Genomic DNA, 20,337 nt, shown 5'->3' on the forward strand with positions numbered 1-20,337 from the left:
ATTTATCTCCCCGAAGATTTTATGTTTATGGTCGGCTCTATTCTCAATTGTTTCACCAGTCGAGAGCTTAGAAGCATGATACATACAGAGTGAAGAATCATTAATCTATCATCTATCGTACAAAAGCTATCCCTATACATACTTACACACGACATCCACTACATTACTATAACATCACTTCAACTTGATGTTATACAACCTCGCCACCTCCTCACTAATCTTACCAGGCGCCTTGACCATGGCATCCTCGCCCTTCTTCCCGATCTTCGGGAAGGCAATCACATCTCTGACAGACTCCTTGCCCAACATGACAGTGATAAGCCGATCAAAGCCCAGCGCGAACCCAGCGTGCGGTGGACATCCGGCCCACAAGGCATTGAGGAGATGCTGGAACTCGTCGATGCGCTCCTTGGGCATCTTGAGAATTTCCTTGAAGATGTAGTTCTGAGTCAAGGCGCAATGGATACGGCGACTGCCGCCGCCGAGTTCGACGCCGTTGACAACGAGGTCGTAGTGGTCTGCAAGGGCTTTAGTGGGGTCCTTGCTGAGGAGGTCGACGTCTGAGGAGGTCTTCGGGGCCGTGAAGGGGTGATGGGTGGCAGAGAGGCCGGCAGTACCGCCTTGGCCGGGTTCGGACGCATCCGCGGGACTGAAAAGGGGAAAGTCGACTATCCAGTGGAACTCGAAGCCCGGGGGTGCTTCTCTGAGGTCCTCGGCGATGGCGGCGGCGGCCATGGCGCGGCGGATGCTGCCAAGTTGGGTTGCACCGCCTGTGAAAGGGCCTTGTGGGCGAGCTTGAAGGATGAGCAGATCGCCGTGACTAAGATCCAGCATCTCTTGGAGCTTTTCGGCTGCTTCAAACCCGAGAGGTCCTAGGCCCTTTAAGGGTTGTCCTTCGTCGTAAATGAAGATTCCTGGTGCACCATCGGGGTTCTTGTTGAATGGCTCGCCCTCGGTAGAATCGAAGAAACGTGAAACAAACTCGCGAGTTGCTGATGGTAGCTCCTCGACGGTATCCATTTTGAATGCTTCAACAATTGGTTCGGTCAAAGGAGAGATCTTCTGCACAAGGTCGGCAGGCAGGAGGTGCTCCACACGATGGATTTCCATTCCGTGTCGTGTGTCCGGCTTATCGGAACCATAGCGAGTCATCGCCTCTTGGTAAGTCATTCGACGGAATGGACCTGAAGGGACCGGCTCAGGCATCATGTTTCCCCACAGGCCGCGGATGAGTGCCTCCACAACAGTCATAACATCTTCTCCAGCAGCGAAAGCCATTTCCAAATCCAGCTAGAGCCTTCAGTCAGCAGACGACTTGTGTAGTGTCACTAGGACCTTACCTGAGTGAACTCCGGCTGTCTGTCGGCGCGGAGGTCTTCGTCGCGGAAGCAGCGAGCGAACTGGAAATATCTCGGGATTCCACTTGCCATGAGAATCTGCTTATACTGCTGCGGACTCTGAGGAAGAGCGTAGGCCTTTCCCTTCTTTCTGGTCGGCACGATGAACTCGCGCGCACCCTCCGGGGTCGACTTGAAGAGCAAGGGTGTCTCGATCTCCACAAAGGCCGGCTTCAGCTGCTCCAGCGTCTCCCGGCAAACATTGCGCGCTTGCGCTCGGAACCGGAGAGCATCACGCAGCTCTTTATCGCTTCGTAATTGAAGGTGGCGGTGCTTAGGTGGGTGAACAATGTTTTTTCCGAAGAGCACAATCTCGCGGGGGAACTCGTTTAGGGGTTGAATAGATTCCAGTGCGATCTCCAAGTAATCGTTGCGCTCCTCTTCGGCAGTCTTTGTAACCCTGCGCTTCACCGTCCCTCGAACAACCACTGGACTACCCCTGCTGATCTTTTTCAGCTGAGGCAGAGTATTGCTTTGTGAGTTTGAGAGAAGCTGTATGGTACGACCCATTGTGTGATCGTACAAGCGGGCGAACGAGAGTTCTTTCCCCATATCGTCGCGTTTGTCCAGGTAGCCATGGAGAAGTATGGATTGGCCTTCGTGGTCGTGAGAGTACAAAGTGTCGATGTCCAATGTTGTTCGGGGAAATTCCACTTGTAAACGGCATGTTAGCATTTCCCAGTGAGAGGATGCAACTTGCTCGTACCAGCTAGAGATACTGGAAAGGTTGCATTGGTTGACAGGGTGACGAACTCGATTGCTTGAACTTATCTAGGAACTCCGACGAAGTCACATTGGAGCGGTGCTTTTCACTGAAATCATGGAACGATCGCACAGGGGAGCTGTGAGCTTGCAATCCTGAAAGCCGACCAAGTTGCCTGCCGCGGAAGTAGTTGGAGATCTCCACGTAGGTCGCGCGGAGATGAGGGGGGCATCGGACCGCCCTGGCGAGATACATCTTGTTGCACAAAGCAGCCTGAGAAGGAAAATGAGGCGCAGAACAGGACAGTCACAATAACTTAATCCGTCCTGGGCCGGAGATGCAATGGCACGATGACTCCAAGAGGGACGAGTAACTAATCGGGCAATTGGGAAATTGCCAGGCACCGCCGGGCGGAGATAATAGGCAGAATAAGCTACGCCGCCTTCTTTGACGGGCCTAGCGCCCTCCACACTGCCAATTAAAAGCAAAATTTCCGTCGCCGTCATTTTTTCTCTCTTCATCCTTCCAAGTTTTGTAAAAGTGAGTGCTACCTTTGACTTTTGACTTCCGTTACGCCTCTTACTAATGTGATATTGCAGATGATGAAAGCCTAGTGTGTTCTATATGAACCCATCTCTCTTCCTGGGGCCCTTCTGGCTCTCCTTTCGGGGCTAAAGGGCTGATGGGTTCTGGTTGAGAGTGGGATGAAATAGGCGTTCGGCACACCAACCTTGTTACTTAACGGACGCGATTAAGGCATCTCTGATTCACACATTACTTGGTGGTGTTATACCTGGGGGAGCGGCGGTGCTGTATAACCCTTATTGGTGCTGATGGCGCCTATGATTGGGCTCTGCAGCATGGCCCCAGGCCATGCTTAGTTAGGGAATGTTGAATTGAAATCTCATTTGCATAAGTATTCGCATGATGGTAGCATTGTTTACTAGTTTCTATCTCATTTTCTTATGCCTACGTTATTGTAGTTGACGCACCGTCGCTCATACGAATGGCAAAACGATATGCGAAGAGTATTCACCCCCCAGATGGAGCACGTGTGTGCCATGTGATGCCAGTTTCTGGAATTCCCCATCCTCTTTGAACTCACCCCGTAGCAATGGACTGTTTCCATGCACTTCGACGCGTACGCTTTCCCCTGCCTCATACTCCACTCCCATCGCCCATATGCCGATCTCCAGCTTCACGATTTCCCCAGGAGTGATGTATTCATCCCGGTCATGCGGATGAAAGGGGTAGTTCTCGTGAAGTGACCTGGTCGGATCAATGGCCCGGCGCGAAGCCCGCAAGATCCCCAAGGATCCGACGTGGAACATGAGATTGTTCTTCTCCCGAGGAGAGATGCTGTCAACACTGTCTGGGCTGACGCCAAACTTGGCAACTGATGACCACGGAATATTGAGATTGAGCAGTGCCTTCCCCTGCGCGTCAAGCTTCCTCACAAGAACATACACGTCAAGGTCATGGAAGTCTGGACACGACATGTATACCACTGCTTTAGGGATTCCAGCCAATCTCGTTCGGCTGGCGAAGGTGTGGGTGAAGCTCGCGCAGTCTTGGTACTTTTCTGAGTTATATGACACCGACGAAACCGCACTGGGGACCTCATCGCTGAGATGGCCTTCGGGGTGAAAGTACATCTTGCGATACTCAGTGCGTGGAATTGGGTAGTCCTCCTCCGCAATGTTGTACAGCGGATCTTGATTGAATCGCAGCATGGTAGTCCGTACCCTGGGTGTCTTTTCCCATCCATTGTCGGTGCCATTCAGATAGCGATCGAAAAAGGATGCGAGATCAGCGGCAGATTCCGGGCAGTTCCACATATCGTACCATTCCTGCCAGGGACAAAGTCGCAGCCATTTATCCGAAGACTTAGTCTGGAGCCACCCGCGGAGTGATCCCATTGTGTGCACGAAACTGGTGTGCGAGGCAGTAATATATGCGGGTATGCTGATCTTGCTGAGATCTGGTCGTTTATCCTTCCAGTACGCACTGTTCGCATATGGGTATCGTCGATACATCTCGTGAAAGTCTTCCACGCCCTCATGACCCTGGATGTTGTGGTCGATGATCAAATCAAACAACCCAGCATCGAAGATTCCACCCCGCACGAATTGCTCTCGATAGAGGTCACCGCATGCTTCCCAAGGAGCAATAGCCTTGAGTGATGGCGGCTGCAACGCGGCGATAAACCACTGGACGATGGCCAAGTGTGAGTTTCCTGCCAGGCCAACGTTTCCATTGCACCAGGGCATCTTAGCCACCGCCTCGATCACGTCGTAACCGTCCTCCGCTTCCTGGGTGCCCATGATGCCCACTGCGCCATCTGAATCGCCAGCTCCACGGGCATCCACGTTGATGATGGCGAAGCCGCGAGGCACAAACTCAGCTGGATCAGGGCCTTCGAATTTCTCCAGGCCACTAATGACACCTTGGGGGATCCCCAGGCCCCAAGGGAGGACCTTTAACATGCTGATTCCGTTGAACTTTTTCCCGAAGGGGCTCCACGCTAAGATTGCCGGTACAGGCTTTGTGGTGTCTGTAGGATGATAAATGTCGCAATATAATGTGCTTCCGTCGCGAACCTGAATACCCACGTCGTGCGAGGCATGGATGTCGCAGGGCAAGGGACGCGAGCCATCTTTGTTCCAGCCTTTGGGTAGGACTTCTTCGCGAAACCCAAACGGCTGGTAGTTGTTTCTGCCCACAGTGGGCTTGTTAATTGGACGAGTCGCAACAGGAACCGGAGAAGGCATTTCGAAAATTATTGATCGCAATGTAGACGGAAATACCAGAGGCTCCCGAGCTCCTTTTGAATAACGCTATGGGCCCACACCGGTGACTTGCCCATATACTAAGCGCAAAATTACAAATCCATGTCGACTTCTTTCTCTTTCTCTCTTATTGTCGGGTTGTGGACATGGCGCGTTGGTGGATCTGCTCTTGCGGCTATACTCCCCAGCCCGGGTGAGCTCGCCCGAGCTCACCCGTGCTCGCATGTTCCTTTCGAATCCTGCTGACCGTTCGGCAATTCATGAGTTCGGGCATAGTGACTCCGTCATGGGGAGTGGCGATTGCCATCTCGGATGAGGATGGGCTCGGCCGTGTGTAAGGGGTCAGATCGGGTCAATTATCCAGGCTGGTGGAGATGCAGTTGGAGAGATAAAAGCGCGCAAAAGCTCCCCCGACCACCGAAGCCCTCGATGTCACCAAACTTTCAGTCTCAAAGTATTATTTGCTTGGTCCTGAGAGATTCTCTACTACACTTTTTACAATTGAATCATATCTTACGACTTGAAGCGTTCTAACCATGGCACCCTCTCGTGTCGACACTCCGGAGCCCATCGCCTCCCCTGTCCCGGGAAAGCTTGAATCTACCAAGGCACAGCAGACTCAGTATGGGGATTTTCGTGACGATTTCTTCCGCGATGGATACGCTGTCGTCAAAGGCGTGCTGAGCAAAGAGCGCGCCAGCCAGTACCAGAGCGAAGCTCTGACCTGGCTCGAATCATTCGGCTTAGGCTTTGACCGCAATGACAAGTCTACTTGGAAGAAGGAGAACCTCCCGCAGAGCTGGAAGGGTGGTATGTACCTGCACTTCTCTGCTGCACACGAGAAATATGTCTGGGACGTGCGATGGTAAGTCACTCGCTTCCCTCCTCTTTCTTAGTATCCAGTTGACTAAACCTAAACCATGACTACAGTGAGCCAGAGGTCATTGCTCCCTTCGCCAAGCTCTGGGGCACTGACGAGCTCGTCGTCTCTTTCGACACGGTCAACATCACCCTCCCTCAATCTATTGTCGGCGCCTACGACTCACAGCCCTGGCCCCACTGCGACCAAGCGCCCGAACGCAAAGGTCTGGTCTGTGTCCAGGGTATCGTCAACCTCTCTAACTCGGGTCCCGATGATGGTGGGCTCATTGTAATGAAGGGCTCCGCGCCGCTCTTCGACAAATTCTTCGAAGAGAACCCCGTCACTGGCCCCACGCCCTGGCGCACTGCCAAACACAAGGACTTCCACCCCTTCCATGACAAGGATCTGGACTGGTACCGCGAGCGTGGATGTGAGTTGATCAAGGTCTGCGCTGAACCAGGCGACTTGATCCTCTGGGACTCGAGACAGATGCACTGGGCTCAGTTCGGTACCTCAGATCTGGTGCGCACCATTGTTTATGCGACGTATACGCCGGCGGCGTGGATGAGCGAGGAGGATCGGGAGAAGAAGAAGGAAATGTTTGAGAAATTCGAGACAACTACCCACTGGCCACATACGAACTTTTGGACCCATGGGAAGGCGATGGTGAAGGTGGATGGGAAGGAAGTAGTGGATCCGTTGGAGAGGGACGAACCTCTTACCAAGCCAGAGAGAAGTGAGAGATTATTGAAGTTGGCCGGCGTGAAGCCATACTAGTTACTAGACTTGCAGTTATAGTTTTCTTATAATTTTACTCTATTTCTTGTGAATGCACTATGATACCATTGTTATCTTTGAAGCTCGAGACAAGTGTCTACTATGCAACGCACTGCATGAACGCTCAGCTGTCGCACTTCACAAAACTCCCCATGACATTCGTTGAACAATCAATACCATCAATACCATTCCATTGATAACACCTAGCACCTACCTGGGGACTACAATGTGACTGACTTCCACTATTCGGTTACTGGCAACGTCGCTCATTGCCGTCGTGCGGCACACACACCTCGGCCGGGTGAGCTCGGGCGAGATTCTTCCATCTCGCTGGTTTTCCTCACTTCTTCACCCTCAACTTCAATCAAAATATACTTTCGGCTCCACGATTTGATGCCAACTCCACATTCGGACACGATGTGGCTGATGGACTAGGAATCATCACGCATATTAGTCTTACTCCATGGGGTAGTGGATAGCGTCAGGATGGACATCATACGGAGGCCGAGAGGGAGGCGTGCTTAGTCCATTTGCCCCCCATCTCCTTTATTGATAAATGGCCGTGGCACACGACTACTAGACAGACAAGACAGAGGTGTCTGTACACGACAACATGGAGCACAAGGACATCGACGCAACGCACCATGAAATCGCTATGGAGAAATCTCTAAAGCGTCATGGGAACGGCAACAACCCAACCGGCACAGTGAAACTAGTCGAGGATGGGGACATAGTGTTGATACCAACGCCCTCGCCAGATCCACGAGGTTTGACTTCCTTCACAACTTGGATGCAAGCATTACATAGCTGATCAAGAGTAAACAGACCCCTTGAACTATCCCCAATGGCAAAAATGGGTGATCACATTTGTGCTGGGATTGTGTACGCCTTCACCCCTTGTCTCCCACAGACCAAACCATCATCTAATACAATCAAATCAGTCTCTGTTCTAGGTGTTTTAGTGACGTCCGGAATGGGCCCCTTCGTCACCATCATGCAAGCCTACTACGATTACGATTCCCATACCGACGACCTGATGACCTACCCAACCCTCTTCATGGGAATCGGAAACCTCATCGCTATGCCACTTGCCATGGCCATCGGCAGACGTCCGGTATTCCTAGCCTCTGCATTGATCCTGACCGTTGGATCAATCTGGTGTGCTGCGAGCACGAGTCTTTCGTCGCATATAGCGGGCAGAGACGTGCTGTCGTTGGCAGCAGGGCAATCAGAGGCCTTGTGTCCTCTTATCATCCAGGTACATCTACTCCCATTGTACTCAATCCTTCACAAATCGAAGAGCCTAACCAAGTGTATCCAGGAAATCCACTTCGTCCACGAACGCAGCAGCCGACTCGCCTGGTTCAGCGCCATCCAATCCATCGGCACAGCCGCGCTAACCATCGCGACCTCCTACCTAGTCAGCAGTCTCGGCTGGAGATGGTGGTACGGAGTATTTTCCATCGCCAGTGGACTCGTCTTCATCGCGGCATTCACTCTCGTCCCTGAATCCCGCTACGACCGACCAACCGACGCCTTCGAAGGCGAAGTGCACGTCCACCACGACGGCGAAGAGCAAATCACCGTGCACGCAACCACCAAGAACCGCGTGCCCCTAGATTTCATCAACTACAAAGCACGCTCCTGGAAACACACCCTCAAGATCATGCACCCACCAGCGAACTGGAAAGACGCCCTCACCTGCTACAAGCAAATGGGGCAATGCATCCTCTTCCCGAACATCCTCTGGGTCGTCTTAATGAACAGCGTCTCGCTCGGAATCTACGTGATCGGAACAACAGAGTACTCCTCCATCCTCGGCGCCCCTCCCTACAACTACAAAACAACCAGTCTAGGCCTAGTCCAAGCCGGCCAGATCGTGGTATCAATGATCATGGTGCCCGTGCTCGGATACGGCGGCGACCAGCTCTACAAATGGGTCGCGAGCCGTCGCAACGGCACCGTTGAGGCTGAAATCCGCCTCATCCCTATGATCCTGCCCATTGTCGTGCTGCTCATCTCCTGCGTGATCTATGGGCGTGCTGCATCTGAGCCTACGCAATGGTCTCCGTGGGCAATCACCACCACCTTCAGCGGAATGTATTTCGCTTATATTGGAATTATCCTGAGTGGATACACATATTCGTTGGATAGTTATGGGGAGCGGGCAGCGCCAATTCTGGTTCTGATCTGTGCGATTCGCGGGTTTATATCTTTTGGCATTTCGTTTGGGATTACGAAGTTCGTCACTGAGAAGGGATTTCAGGGTGCTTTGGATATTTGTGCGATTATTGCGGGCGTTGTGGCGGCGCTGGGCATTCCGGTCTTTATCTTTGGGGGTTGGATTCGGAAGGTTACGATGAAATATGCGGTTGATGGCAGGAGTGCAGAGTTTTGATTGGGGTACGCAGTGTTCTAGTTATTAGGGTCTGTTGTTATGATATAGCTACGTGATATGATGTTTGAAACTGGATTGAATATAATTTATGTTAGGATACAATGGTGGATATAAGCAAATATCAAGCATATAGCTAGCTCATTGAAATGGTCAAGTGGCTAATTGGGTAGCCGCTGGCAGGCATCCACATGCTAGTGAGTAATTCCCGTGAGGACCAAGAAATTTTATATTGCTGGTTTCTATACGAAAAAGTATGGGAACTATGCCTTGAGGTCGGAAACCCCTTCAGTATCTTTGATACAGCTTTTTCTTGACACACCCTTTCCTTATCGAAATTTGAATTCTAAGGCTCTAAAAGCCATTGATATTTCTTTCTATTCTGGGAGATATTCAGAGAGCAAAATAGATAGGGCTATATATATCACAAGCAACAAGCATATATGATGAGATAGATAACAGCTGGACTACGCCGCTTCAGTAGCAGTTTTCTTGTTTCTCTTTCTTCTATTCATAGATGGCTCTCATTCTGAACTTTATATGTCAGTAAGTGCTAGATAACTATCTTTTACTGGCCGTTAATGACTCAGGCAGATTGCCCCAGCTGTATTATCTGTGAGTAATGGCATAAAATAATTAATCATCCATTCATTAGAATGACACCTCATTTGGAAATATCATCAGAGTTCCAGGGTCTAGCCACGGCAGCGACATGTCAATGAGCTCGGAAGAAAAGAGATCGTCCTCGAGCGGAAGGAAGTCTCCTGCTTCACCTGTTGCTGTCGAAAGCCCACTCAGGGCGTTTGGTAGTACATCTCCACACGCAGCGGCACTAGGATCTGTGCTTTGCATCTGTTCATCACTGTCTGATACCGACTTGCTCACCTCGCCAGTCGATGACGGGTCCGCAAAAAGGAACTTCAACGTGACCTCTGTATCAGCAAACGAAGCCCATAGTTTGGGAGACGCGACAAGCTTCATGAGCCGGACAAATACCCTCTGATCAATGGATTGCGTCGGACGTAGAACGTTGGATAGCTCAACAAGACGGCGTAAGACAAGCAAGGCATCGTGCCGTGTATCTGTGCATGTTCGTTCCAGAAGATAAATACCAAATAGGATCAGTGCCTTTTCCTCAGCCACTTCGGTAGATGATCGGTGGTGGCGAAAACATATTGAGTCCAGAGCCAGAAATATAGCAGCCGTGACTGTGGAGCATGTGGTTGCCCAGAACTTGTGAAAATGGGGGCATGGATCGTGGTATCGCCGAGACAGGATGGCCTTTGCGCAAGAAATTCCGCTCTCTTGCACATCATCCTCGCCGTCTGAGAGTTTGGTGAGCAGTTGAGGGATGAGAGCGACACATAGGTTTATGTGCCAGCAATCTAAACAGTTGAAAATGAGGTGGCGTTGGACGTAGATCCATTCAAGGCCTTGTTCGACCTGCAGCACAGATTCGTCGGTCCCGGGGTATGAGAGGTGGGGCGGAAACGAGGCAGCTACAGAGTCGAGTTCCTCAAAGGAGGCCCGAACAGCTGCTGCCGTCCACTCGTTGATGGATCGGGCGTGATTCTGCATGGTAGCGGCGAGTTGGGCCATTGCTTTATGGTACTCATATGGGGATGGAACATGTTTGGATTCACCAGCTATATTGGGAGACATTACCGTAACATCCTGAGTTTCTAGCACTGTCGTGAAGGAGTCCGGGTGTATCGAAATAGGGCGTGACCATACGGTCATCCTTAACTTGTTTTAGTGAAGCCCAGCACGATATGAGCAGACTACTTACCAGTCGCAGATCACCAGTGTCCACCACAGCCTACGGTAGACATTTTCATGTTTTCGAATGAGCCCAGTGTCTTTGAGTAGAGAAATATTTGATCTCTCGTGGCGTCCCCCGAGACGATCAATTCCAATCAAGCGGGAAATATTGACAGCAAGACCGTGTAGAGTGTATTCGCGACATGACTCGGCAAGATTTTTATGAACGATATTGAGAATCACCAATGTTTGTACAGTCGAAATACTGGGCTTGCTCAAGTAGTTGGCATAGCTGAGCTCCTTCAGAGCGGCTTCGCACCAGGCACGGCAGAGTTCCGTGGGTGCTCTACATAGTGGCGATGACCTGTAAGAAGGAAGCGATTCCTGGAGAAAACGGACCTTGCAAATATGGTCCTCTCCCATGAAGTAGACACCTGTCTATCGAACAGTGAGCCTTGAGCTTTTAGTAGCCACACGGGAACTTACGGCTAATACACTGAAATATACCGCGATCCAGGCATGGTTCCTCGGGCTGTCTAACCTGCCGTGGCTTAGGTGGTCCCAGAACGAAGAGTGGTCTACCATGAAACTCGAAGCATCTAGAGCACAATGGACCCATCCGAAATGGTCTAGAGAGAACCGTACGATTGTTTCGCTCCAATGCCGATCTGGCAATACAAGGAGTAAGTGGTCATCCCTTAGATGGGTGGCGCTCCGGGAGGCTTGTGACGCTTCTACCAAAAGCCCAAACGGAAGACTCTGGAAGTCGTTTAGAATCTTGTCCGATGACTGTATATTTTCTGCAGCAGGGGACAACCGGAAGATATCTGCCTCCAGTTTCAGCGTTTCAGGCCGAGAGAGTACGGATTCCAGCTGTCTAATGCGAGTTTTTAGACTGATGTTCTCTCGCAAAAGGCTCGTGTCTGAGTCTGATTCATCTGTTCGTTTCTCTTCGTCTACTGCTCTGTTCATTCAATCAGAATATTAAACCGCGTGCCAATCAATGCATAGACATAAAGAGTAGATAGACATACACGGTGACCTTGCCATGAACTCTAACAACTTCGCGCTTGCAGGCCACAGTATCGCCGCGCCGGATGCACTCTTCACATGGTATTTTCTTGGAGCATTTGATCTTTCTCCGAGCACATTGGATGCATGTTCGGGGGACTCGCTGCGTCTGTCGCATGGGTTGTGGCATGATTAAACAGACAAACTACTCATGGACTTTCAGTCATTAAACTTCTATATCCTCAGATAGAATGTAGCGATCACAGAAGATTATATTATGACCGGGTGAGCTCGCCCGAGCTCACCCGAGGCAATGCTCATAGGCTTTTTGGTTCTTCGGCAGTTCACTTCCCCGCATTTTGGACCTGCCGCAGTGCCGCTAGTATGTACCGGGGGAGGCTGCCTGGGATAACTTTGCTGCACACTGGTCTAACGGAGTCTGGATGCTTGGTACACGGGTCACTTGGGACGGATGTGTTGCATCATTTCTCATGAGTGCCTTGGCTTCGTTAGCTCTGTTGTTCAGTATACAAGTTGTTGGATACAATACTATTTAATTAGTACCAGCAGTTAGTATATATTTGACTGTGAAAGAATAAGTATATGTCATGAAGGAACCTCGTAAATGGATCACCAAAGTGTCCGTGAGCATATCAACTGAAGCATCAACATTATGATATTGTATCACGGCTCTAGATAAAGAAGGAGTTGGAATATGCGTTGCAGAAAAAGGTTATGAAGGTAAAAGATCAATTGTCGACAACCGAAGCTTGCAGTGTATGCTATTACCTCCGCTTAAATCCGGGAGTTTCAGGTTCTGCCAGAGTAGGCGGTCTGTATGGCGGTACAGGCTTGAGCAGGAGAAGCTCATGTGATTTCTCCCGATCGGGAAATGCCCTATCGGGCAATGAGCTCCGCATCAACAATTCTCCGTCGCGGCGCAACTGATCGGCTTCTTCTCGGAGGTGATTTTAGAGTTGACCGATCTGCCATTCTCGCGCAATTCATTGCCAGTCAGTTGCAAGCAGCCATTGGTTGACTTGTCTGCTACCTGGTATCATGAGGCCACACACAGGGGCTCTGCCTCGCTCGATACGCCTTCATGTACCGAAGACGTTACCACAGAAAACACTATCCGGCGCTCGCAACTATGCGCGGACCGCAGAAGTCTTGCGGATGAACCAGTCGCCCTCCGGCAGCATTCGGCCTATGCTCAGATACCCACCCCTTCAGATTGCATCGGAACAGAGACGTTGTATCTCGCGGAGCTTTTTGCAGAAAAAGCGGGACGCGAAAGAGGAATGGGATGGCTTTGCGGAAGAGATTCAAGCAGGGAAGAGGAAGAACTTTGCAGAACACCTTGAGGAGCGGGGACTTCTGCACGATGTTGTTGGGTAGGTGATTTCGAAATAGTGCCTATCCATAAACCGGAAATGACCCTCGTTGGCTAACTCAAATGTATGACATGCAGAGAACGAGAAACGTTACACCGTCTCTTCACGAAAAAGAGAGTGGGCATGTACGCTGGTGTAGATCCTACCGGCCCGTCTTTACATGTTGGACATATGCTACCGTTCATGATTTTGGCTTGGGGTTACGTCTGGGGCTTGCCGGTTACATTCTTGGTCAGTGATATGCACCTGGATGGGCAATGATCGAGCCTGGCTAATATCTCACAGCTCGGCGGTGCTACCGCTCGCTTCGGTGACCCAACAGGACGACTGAAAAGCCGAGATCAAGTTCACTCTTCCGTTCGGAAAGCCAACATGGCGAGCATGCACATGCAGCTCAAGAAGCTGGGCCACAGCATTGATCTGTATGGTAGAAGACATGGCTATGTCAATAAGTACTGGCGACGGGCCCTTGTAAACAACAATACCTGGTGGAATTCATTGCCGGTCATAGAGCTGCTTCGAGACCTGGGCGTTCACACGCGTCTCGGACCGATGATGGGCCGAGATACGTAAGTTTGCCCTTTCCCTATATCGTCCATGGTGACGCTAACGAGAATATAGGGTCAAAAACCGGTTGGCCAAGGGAGATGGAATGTCCTTTGCCGAGTTTACTTACCCCCTAATGCAGGCATGGGACTGGTGGGTACTCTTCAAAAAGGGTGTTCAGGTTCAGATTGGCGGCTCGGACCAATTCGGGAACATTCTCTTTGGCATGGACGCTGTGAAGTCCATTGGCAAGAACATGACCGATCCAGAGCAACAAGTAGATCTTAAAGATGAACTCGATAGACCTATTGGTATCACGACTCCTTTGCTCACGGCTTCCTCTGGTGAGAAATTTGGCAAGTCTGCCGGAAATGCAATCTGGCTCGACAAAGACATGACGTCCACCTTTGAGTTATACCAGGTATGATGCACTATCTCAACAACTGGCATCGTTTAACTGACGGATGACAGTTCTTCGTTCGGACACCGGATGACGCTGTGGAGCGCTACCTGAAGATGTTTACCTTTTTGCCGCTGCCCGAAATCGCTAGGATTATGGAGGAACAGAACAAAGACCCATCCAAGCGGGTGGCTCAGCATGCTCTCGCTTCAGAGTTTGTCGAGCTGATCCATGGCAAGATGGAGGCTGATGCGGTCGCTCTCCAACATCGTCAACTTTTCCGTCCTCGCTTATCTACGGCAGAACCGAGCCCCCTACCCCGGAAACCCTCGACCGGTGGTAGCCCCCAGTCACCAACGGCCGGCTTTGTTACTCCAGAATCCGGAAACCCATATGCTCCCCAAACGAACTTTGCAAATATGCCACAAGTCAATGTCACTCTTCCGCAGTCTCTGGTCTACAATCAGCCTCTGAACAAAGTCCTCTGGTCCGCAGGACTTGTTGGGTCCAAGAGTGAAGGCCACCGTGCGATTGAGAACCGCGGTGCTTATGTCGGCAGTCGTCCGGGAGATAGCGGGCAAATGAGTGATGACCTTGCCTTCACCCCCATCAAGATATGGCCTGCGGCGAAAACACAAGAGTTTATCATTGGAGACAAGCTCATCCTGAAGATGGGCAAGTGGAAGTTTAAGATTGTGACCATTGTCAGCGATGAAGAATTCAAGGCGGCTGGACTAACCGCGCCCGGATGGGAGCCGGAAACGCCGGAAGCCGGCAGCAGCAATTAATGGCCCTCTGGCTGAGCCTTAAAGGCTTTGATTTGATCACACGCTCCTCATTGTATTTTTAGACATGTATATATACCATGTATGCCAATTGTATCTGACGATCGATAATCCTATCGTAGCCAGGTGTAGCGGAAGATGTGAAATACATCAACTAACAATGCTGGTGTTGTCTACTCCTACTGAGAATCAGTTCGACTACAATAAGGTGACTAGCTCCAAGCAATGTCTGTCTATTGATCCTACCTTAAGAGGTGTGTCCGCCATGATCATTACTGTCATCGATTAGTAGACTGGAAAGGCTCGGGAATACTGAAGAAGTTGCCAGCGGATACAAGGATCCAGGCACTGCACTATATCAGGTAATTAGACAAGTATGATTTCTTCTCCCTACTGTCATAAATTTCTCCCGCTTCACACATCAAGTCGATGTATCAAATTCAAACTTCCGCTTTACCCCATACTAATTGATCCCCACCGGGCTTCTATTGGACGAGGCACACCCGGCCTGTCAGTCTCGAAGCAGAAGGCGGCGGCAGAAATCCACTTAACGCGTCCGACGCGTGACGCCCGTTTCACGCTGCGCTCCCCCGAGGACTGTCCAGCCCAGTCCAACACTTTCCGATGTCCATCCCCTCCGTCTGTCTTTATCAATTCCCTTGACCCATTCAATGGGCCTGTTATTCTATAATAAAGCATGATTTAGACTACCATCCATCTTCCCACTGATATATAACAATACTATCTCATAATGGCTAGAGGAACCCCCGCCGCCTCCTCTCCCACGACTGCGACGCCTCCCACCGGAGCCTTGAAACGTTCCACGTCTAGCACTCAGAACATGAAGAACCAGAAGTCAATTCTTGGATTCTTTCAGAAGTCGTCTCCATCCACCCCGTCTACTGCTCGTAATGCGGAGCCTGCCTCTTCTCCGGCGGAGAGGGTCTCAGAGCAGCGACGCGGAAGCGCGAAGGGCGCGGCGGAAAGGAAGAAGAGCGTTCCTAAGTTCAAACAGGAACTGGAGCCGGTGCCTAGTAGTGACTTAGTGGTTCCTGAGGAGGATGAGCAGGGTGACGATGCACAGGTGCGACCTGCTGAAAGCAATGTTATCCACATTGACGATTAACGCGATATATAGGAGAGCCCCAATGGCAAAGCTGAAATGAAGACGGGATCACCGTCGCGACGGGTAAGACCCAACCCCCGGCATTTATATCTCCTCATATTCGCGACTGACAGTCATCTTCCAAGGCCAAGAAACAAGTCAACTACGTTGAATCCGACTCCGAAGGCGAAGATGACGACGAGAAGATATTCCGTCCGGGGCGCAACAGCAGGAACAAGCGAAGAAAGATGTCTCCTGAAAGTGATGATGAGTTCGACGACGGTGGCGATGTGGGCTACTCCGATGATGGTCAGTTTTCGATCATATAATCCTACGTGCGATGCTAATAGGTTCCAGAAATGGACGACTTCATTGTTGCAGACGATTCGGACGAAGAAGCAAAACTACCCAAGAAACGCAAGAGACCGTCGACACAACCGAAGAGCAAGTCCTCCTCTTTACCGCCTGTATCAACTGCAGAGGACTTGGATCTAGACATCCCAGACGCATCTTCCGGAACAGCTCTCAAGTGGACATACGACCCAGAAAGCTCCGAACCGCGTCAGCCGCGTACGGCACCTGTTACTCCCAAGAGCTCGTCGGAAAATAGGAAGCAGAAAGCACATGTGACGGAACCGGAACAACGGTATGCCTGGCTTGCAAACATCCGGGACATTGACGGGCATCCTATCGGACACCCTGAATATGATCCTCGCACTCTATATATCCCCCCATTGGCTTGGACCAAGTTCTCTCCCTTCGAGAAGCAATACTGGGAGATCAAGCAGAAATTCTGGGATACAGTGGTCTTCTTCAAAAAGGGCAAGTTCTACGAACTTTATGAAAATGATGCTACAATCGGACACCAACTGTTCGATCTGAAGCTTACTGATCGCGTGAACATGCGCATGGTTGGTGTCCCGGAGATGAGTCTGGATCACTGGGCCAACCAATTCGTGGCCAAAGGATTCAAGATCGCTCGTGTCGACCAAGCCGAGTCGGCCCTGGGCAAGGAGATGCGCGAGCGTGATGGTAAGAAGGGCGGAGGTAAAGAAGACAAAGTCATCAGGAGAGAACTGGCATCCGTTCTCACGGCTGGTACCCTCGTCGAGGGCTCCATGCTGCAGGATGACATGTCCACGTACTGTGTCGCTATCAAAGAGGCTCTCATTGACAATAAGCCTGCCTTTGGTATCGCGTTCGTTGATACAGCCACTGGGCAATTCTTCCTGTCAGAGTTTGTGGACGATGTAGACATGACGAAGTTCGAAACGTTTGTCGCACAGACTCGGCCGCAGGAGCTTCTTTTGGAGAAGTCTGCAGTGTCCCAGAAGGCTTTGCGCATCTTGAAGAACAACACTGGCCCGACTACGCTCTGGAATCACCTGAAGCCAGTGAAAGAGTTCTGGGAGGCCGACATCACAGTAAAGGAGCTTGATGCTAGCGAGTATTTTGTTTCCCAGGACGATGATAACCTGAAAGCTTGGCCAGAAGCACTCCGAGATGCCCGCGACAAAGAATTGGTCATGTCCGCATTCGGTGCTTTGGTGCAGTATCTCAGACTCCTGAAGATCGAGCGTGACTTGATTACTATTGGCAATTTCACTACGTACGATCCCATCAAGAAGGCCACCAGCCTGGTGCTGGATGGTCAAACCCTTATCAACATGGAAATCTTCTCCAACTCTTTCGACGGTGGCTCTGAGGGCACATTGTTCCAGCTTCTGAACCGCTGTATCACACCTTTTGGTAAGCGCATGTTCAAGCAGTGGGTATGTCACCCGCTTGTGGATGCAAACAAGATCAATGCTCGCTTGGATGCTGTGGATGCCCTTAATGCTGATCCCACTGTCCGGGACCAATTCTCGTCCCAGTTGACCAAGATGCCCGATTTGGAGCGTCTCATCTCCCGGGTCCATGCTGCGAATTGCAAAGCCCAAGACTTCTTGCGCGTCTTGGAAGGCTTTGAGCAGATCGAGTACACTATGAGTCTGCTCAAGGAAAGTGGCTCGGCAGGAGAAGGCGTCATTGGACAGTTGATCAGCGGCATGCCAGACTTGAATGACCTGCTCGAGTACTGGAAGACTGCTTTTGATCGTTCTAAGGCACGGGAGAACGGCATCCTGGTACCGAAGCCCGGTGTTGAGGAAGACTTCGACAGCTCCCAGGAAAACATTGAGCAAATCCACCGCGACCTCGAGAGCCTCCTGAAGCGTGTCCGCAAGGAACTTGGATCTTCCGCTATCATCTACAAGGACAATGGCAAGGAGATCTACCAGTTGGAGGTGCCGATTAAAGTGAAGAATATCCCGAAGAATTGGGACCAAATGTCTGCTACGAAACAAGTCAAGCGCTATTATTTCCCAGAACTGCGCAAGCTCATCCGGCAATTGCAGGAGGCCCAAGAAACACACAGTCAGATTGTCAAGGAAGTCGCTGGCCGATTCTATGCACGGTTTGACGAAAACTACTCCACCTGGCTTGCTGCTGTCCGCATCGTAGCCCAGCTCGACTGTCTCATCAGCTTAGCCAAGGCCTCATCATCGCTCGGCCAACCCAGCTGCCGGCCTGTCTTTGTCGACGACGAGCGAAGCGTTCTCGAATTCGAGGAGCTGCGCCATCCATGCCTAATCTCGTCAGTCGGTGACTTCATTCCCAACGACATCCAGCTAGGAGGCACACACGCGAACATCGACCTCCTCACCGGAGCCAACGCAGCCGGAAAGTCTACCGTCCTCCGAATGGTGAGCCGGCCCCCCAAACCTGTACACGTATAGAATATATAGGCTAACCTTGTATTTGTAGACCTGTGTCGCGGTCATCATGGCCCAAATCGGGTGCTACCTCCCGTGCCAGTCGGCGCGCCTGACCCCAGTCGACCGAATCATGTCCCGCCTAGGCGCCAACGACAACATCTTCGCAGCCCAATCGACTTTCTTCGTCGAGCTCTCCGAGACCAAGAAGATTCTCTCCGAAGCCACACCTCGCTCGCTCGTCATCCTCGATGAACTGGGCCGCGGAACCAGCTCCTACGACGGTGTGGCCGTCGCCCAAGCCGTCCTGCACCATGTCGCCACGCACATTGGCGCACTCGGCTTCTTCGCCACCCACTACCACTCCCTTGCCGCTGAGTTCGAGGGTCATCCTGAAATCGCACCGAAGCGTATGCGTATCCACGTTGACGACGAGGAGCGCCGCGTCACGTTCTTGTATAAGCTTGAGGATGGCGTTGCGGAGGGCAGTTTCGGTATGCATTGTGCTGCGATGTGCGGTATTCCGGACAAGGTGATTGAGCGTGCAGAGGTGGCTGCGAAGCAGTGGGAGCACACGAGTCGGTTGAAGGAGAGTCTGGAGAGGAGAAAGGGAGGTGGATTGGTGGGAATGGGATGGTGGAGTGATGTTGCTTGGGTGTTGAAGGAGACGATGGCAGAAAGTGAGGAGGGTGCGGAGGTGACTGATCGCAGTTTGGAGGTTCTGAGGAAAGCGATTGAGGCTTTGTGAGGGGGATTTCTTTCGGGTTCTGCAGGTCATACATGCCTACATAGACGTGTCTTGTTTTTCTATTCTTATGAGTATGGTACGGGTGTTAGGCTTAGGGATCTGTTTTGAAAAGTGAGGATATAATCGGGATCATCTGTTAATTAATCATTAGATGGAATAGTACAATCAAGCCAATATCCACAACATATGTACTTATTCTTGGCCGTCACTTCTAGATGAGCATACTAGCTTTCGCCTACTAGTTATTCAATAAATGAGTAAGGCTATGTTGTCAGCGTCGGCTACAGAGTCAGATTGTTAATCGGTTAATCTTGCATCATTTACTGCGCAAGAGAGTAGAGCCCAATAGGAGAAGCAAAACAAAACATGATTGATACATATGGTCATCCCTTGCATTTGTGCTAGAGCTTCTTAGGAGCAACCCCATGCCCGACACGAGTTTCACTGGAAGGAAACTCCAGCTCAACAACGATCTCTACCTGAGCTCAAAAATGAGAATCCAGGTGCCCAGTTACATAAATCCAGGAGGACGAATCCACTACGCCTCAGCAACCTCAAAGATAAACTACTACCGGTCATTCTCTTCTTTCTCTTCTGCTGCAGTTTCAGACATTCCTAGATCAAACTTTATCTCACATTTCGGGTGATTTATTGGCTATACTCGTGTTATATCCCTAGTAGAATACCCGATAAAGTAACAGACTTGTAGTTGGAGTCAAGCTCAGGGATGATGTTCATCTTGGATACTACATTCCATTATTAATTGTACTACAGTAGTACTGCTTTCAAAGAAGGCTTACATGCAGCCATGCTACGTGAACGTAACATCATCGAATGGATGCTATTATTTGTTGTGTAAGCTTCTAACTACCTTTGTCGACATAATCTTTTCCAAAGAAAGAAATGGTAGA

At 50.8% G+C, this 20,337-nt stretch overlaps 6 protein-coding genes across 6 annotated transcripts; 3 read left to right on the forward strand and 3 right to left on the reverse strand.

The window, feature by feature from the left end:
* Positions 1-174: 174 nt before the first annotated feature.
* ASPBRDRAFT_126945 (aspartate--tRNA ligase MSD1) lies at positions 175-2,355 on the reverse strand (the record flags this gene model as incomplete). Its single annotated transcript, XM_067617919.1, has 3 exons — positions 175-1,290; positions 1,341-2,050; positions 2,151-2,355. 3 exons carry the CDS (start codon positions 2,353-2,355, stop codon positions 175-177), a joined length of 2,031 nt encoding a protein of 676 aa, XP_067478454.1.
* A 743-nt stretch (positions 2,356-3,098) lies between these two features.
* On the reverse strand, positions 3,099-4,871 carry ASPBRDRAFT_127404 (CocE/NonD family hydrolase; the record flags this gene model as incomplete). The annotated part of the gene is made up of 1 exon (XM_067617966.1): positions 3,099-4,871. One exon carries the CDS (start codon positions 4,869-4,871, stop codon positions 3,099-3,101), a length of 1,773 nt encoding a protein of 590 aa, XP_067478455.1.
* Positions 4,872-5,425: 554 nt separating this feature from the next.
* ASPBRDRAFT_55828 (uncharacterized protein) lies at positions 5,426-8,926 on the forward strand (the record flags this gene model as incomplete). The annotated part of the gene is made up of 4 exons (XM_067627448.1): positions 5,426-5,754; positions 5,820-6,487; positions 7,354-7,410; positions 7,470-8,926. 4 exons carry the CDS (start codon positions 5,426-5,428, stop codon positions 8,924-8,926), a joined length of 2,511 nt encoding a protein of 836 aa, XP_067478456.1.
* A 379-nt stretch (positions 8,927-9,305) lies between these two features.
* Positions 9,306-12,043, reverse strand: ASPBRDRAFT_44137 (uncharacterized protein). The gene is made up of 4 exons (XM_067625126.1): positions 11,719-12,043; positions 11,171-11,648; positions 10,713-11,122; positions 9,306-10,664 (listed from the first exon to the last, which is right to left on the reverse strand). Exons 1-4 carry the CDS (start codon positions 11,883-11,885, stop codon positions 9,575-9,577), a joined length of 2,145 nt encoding a protein of 714 aa, XP_067478457.1. The 5' UTR covers positions 11,886-12,043; the 3' UTR covers positions 9,306-9,574.
* Positions 12,044-12,674: 631 nt separating this feature from the next.
* ASPBRDRAFT_154299 (tyrosine--tRNA ligase MSY1) lies at positions 12,675-14,923 on the forward strand. The gene is made up of 5 exons (XM_067619378.1): positions 12,675-13,089; positions 13,167-13,320; positions 13,375-13,658; positions 13,711-14,056; positions 14,107-14,923. The coding sequence occupies exons 1-5, from the start codon at positions 12,755-12,757 to the stop codon at positions 14,821-14,823; spliced, it is 1,836 nt and encodes a 611-aa protein (XP_067478458.1). The 5' UTR covers positions 12,675-12,754; the 3' UTR covers positions 14,824-14,923.
* Positions 14,924-15,253: 330 nt separating this feature from the next.
* ASPBRDRAFT_75812 (mismatch repair ATPase MSH6) lies at positions 15,254-19,607 on the forward strand. The gene is made up of 5 exons (XM_067629294.1): positions 15,254-15,904; positions 15,959-16,009; positions 16,072-16,234; positions 16,283-18,669; positions 18,731-19,607. Exons 1-5 carry the CDS (start codon positions 15,572-15,574, stop codon positions 19,424-19,426), a joined length of 3,630 nt encoding a protein of 1,209 aa, XP_067478459.1. The 5' UTR covers positions 15,254-15,571; the 3' UTR covers positions 19,427-19,607.
* Positions 19,608-20,337: the final 730 nt, after the last annotated feature.

This window comes from Aspergillus brasiliensis (assembly GCF_001889945.1).
Source record: "Aspergillus brasiliensis CBS 101740 unplaced genomic scaffold ASPBRscaffold_7, whole genome shotgun sequence".
In the NCBI taxonomy this organism is placed as follows: domain Eukaryota; kingdom Fungi; phylum Ascomycota; class Eurotiomycetes; order Eurotiales; family Aspergillaceae; genus Aspergillus; species Aspergillus brasiliensis.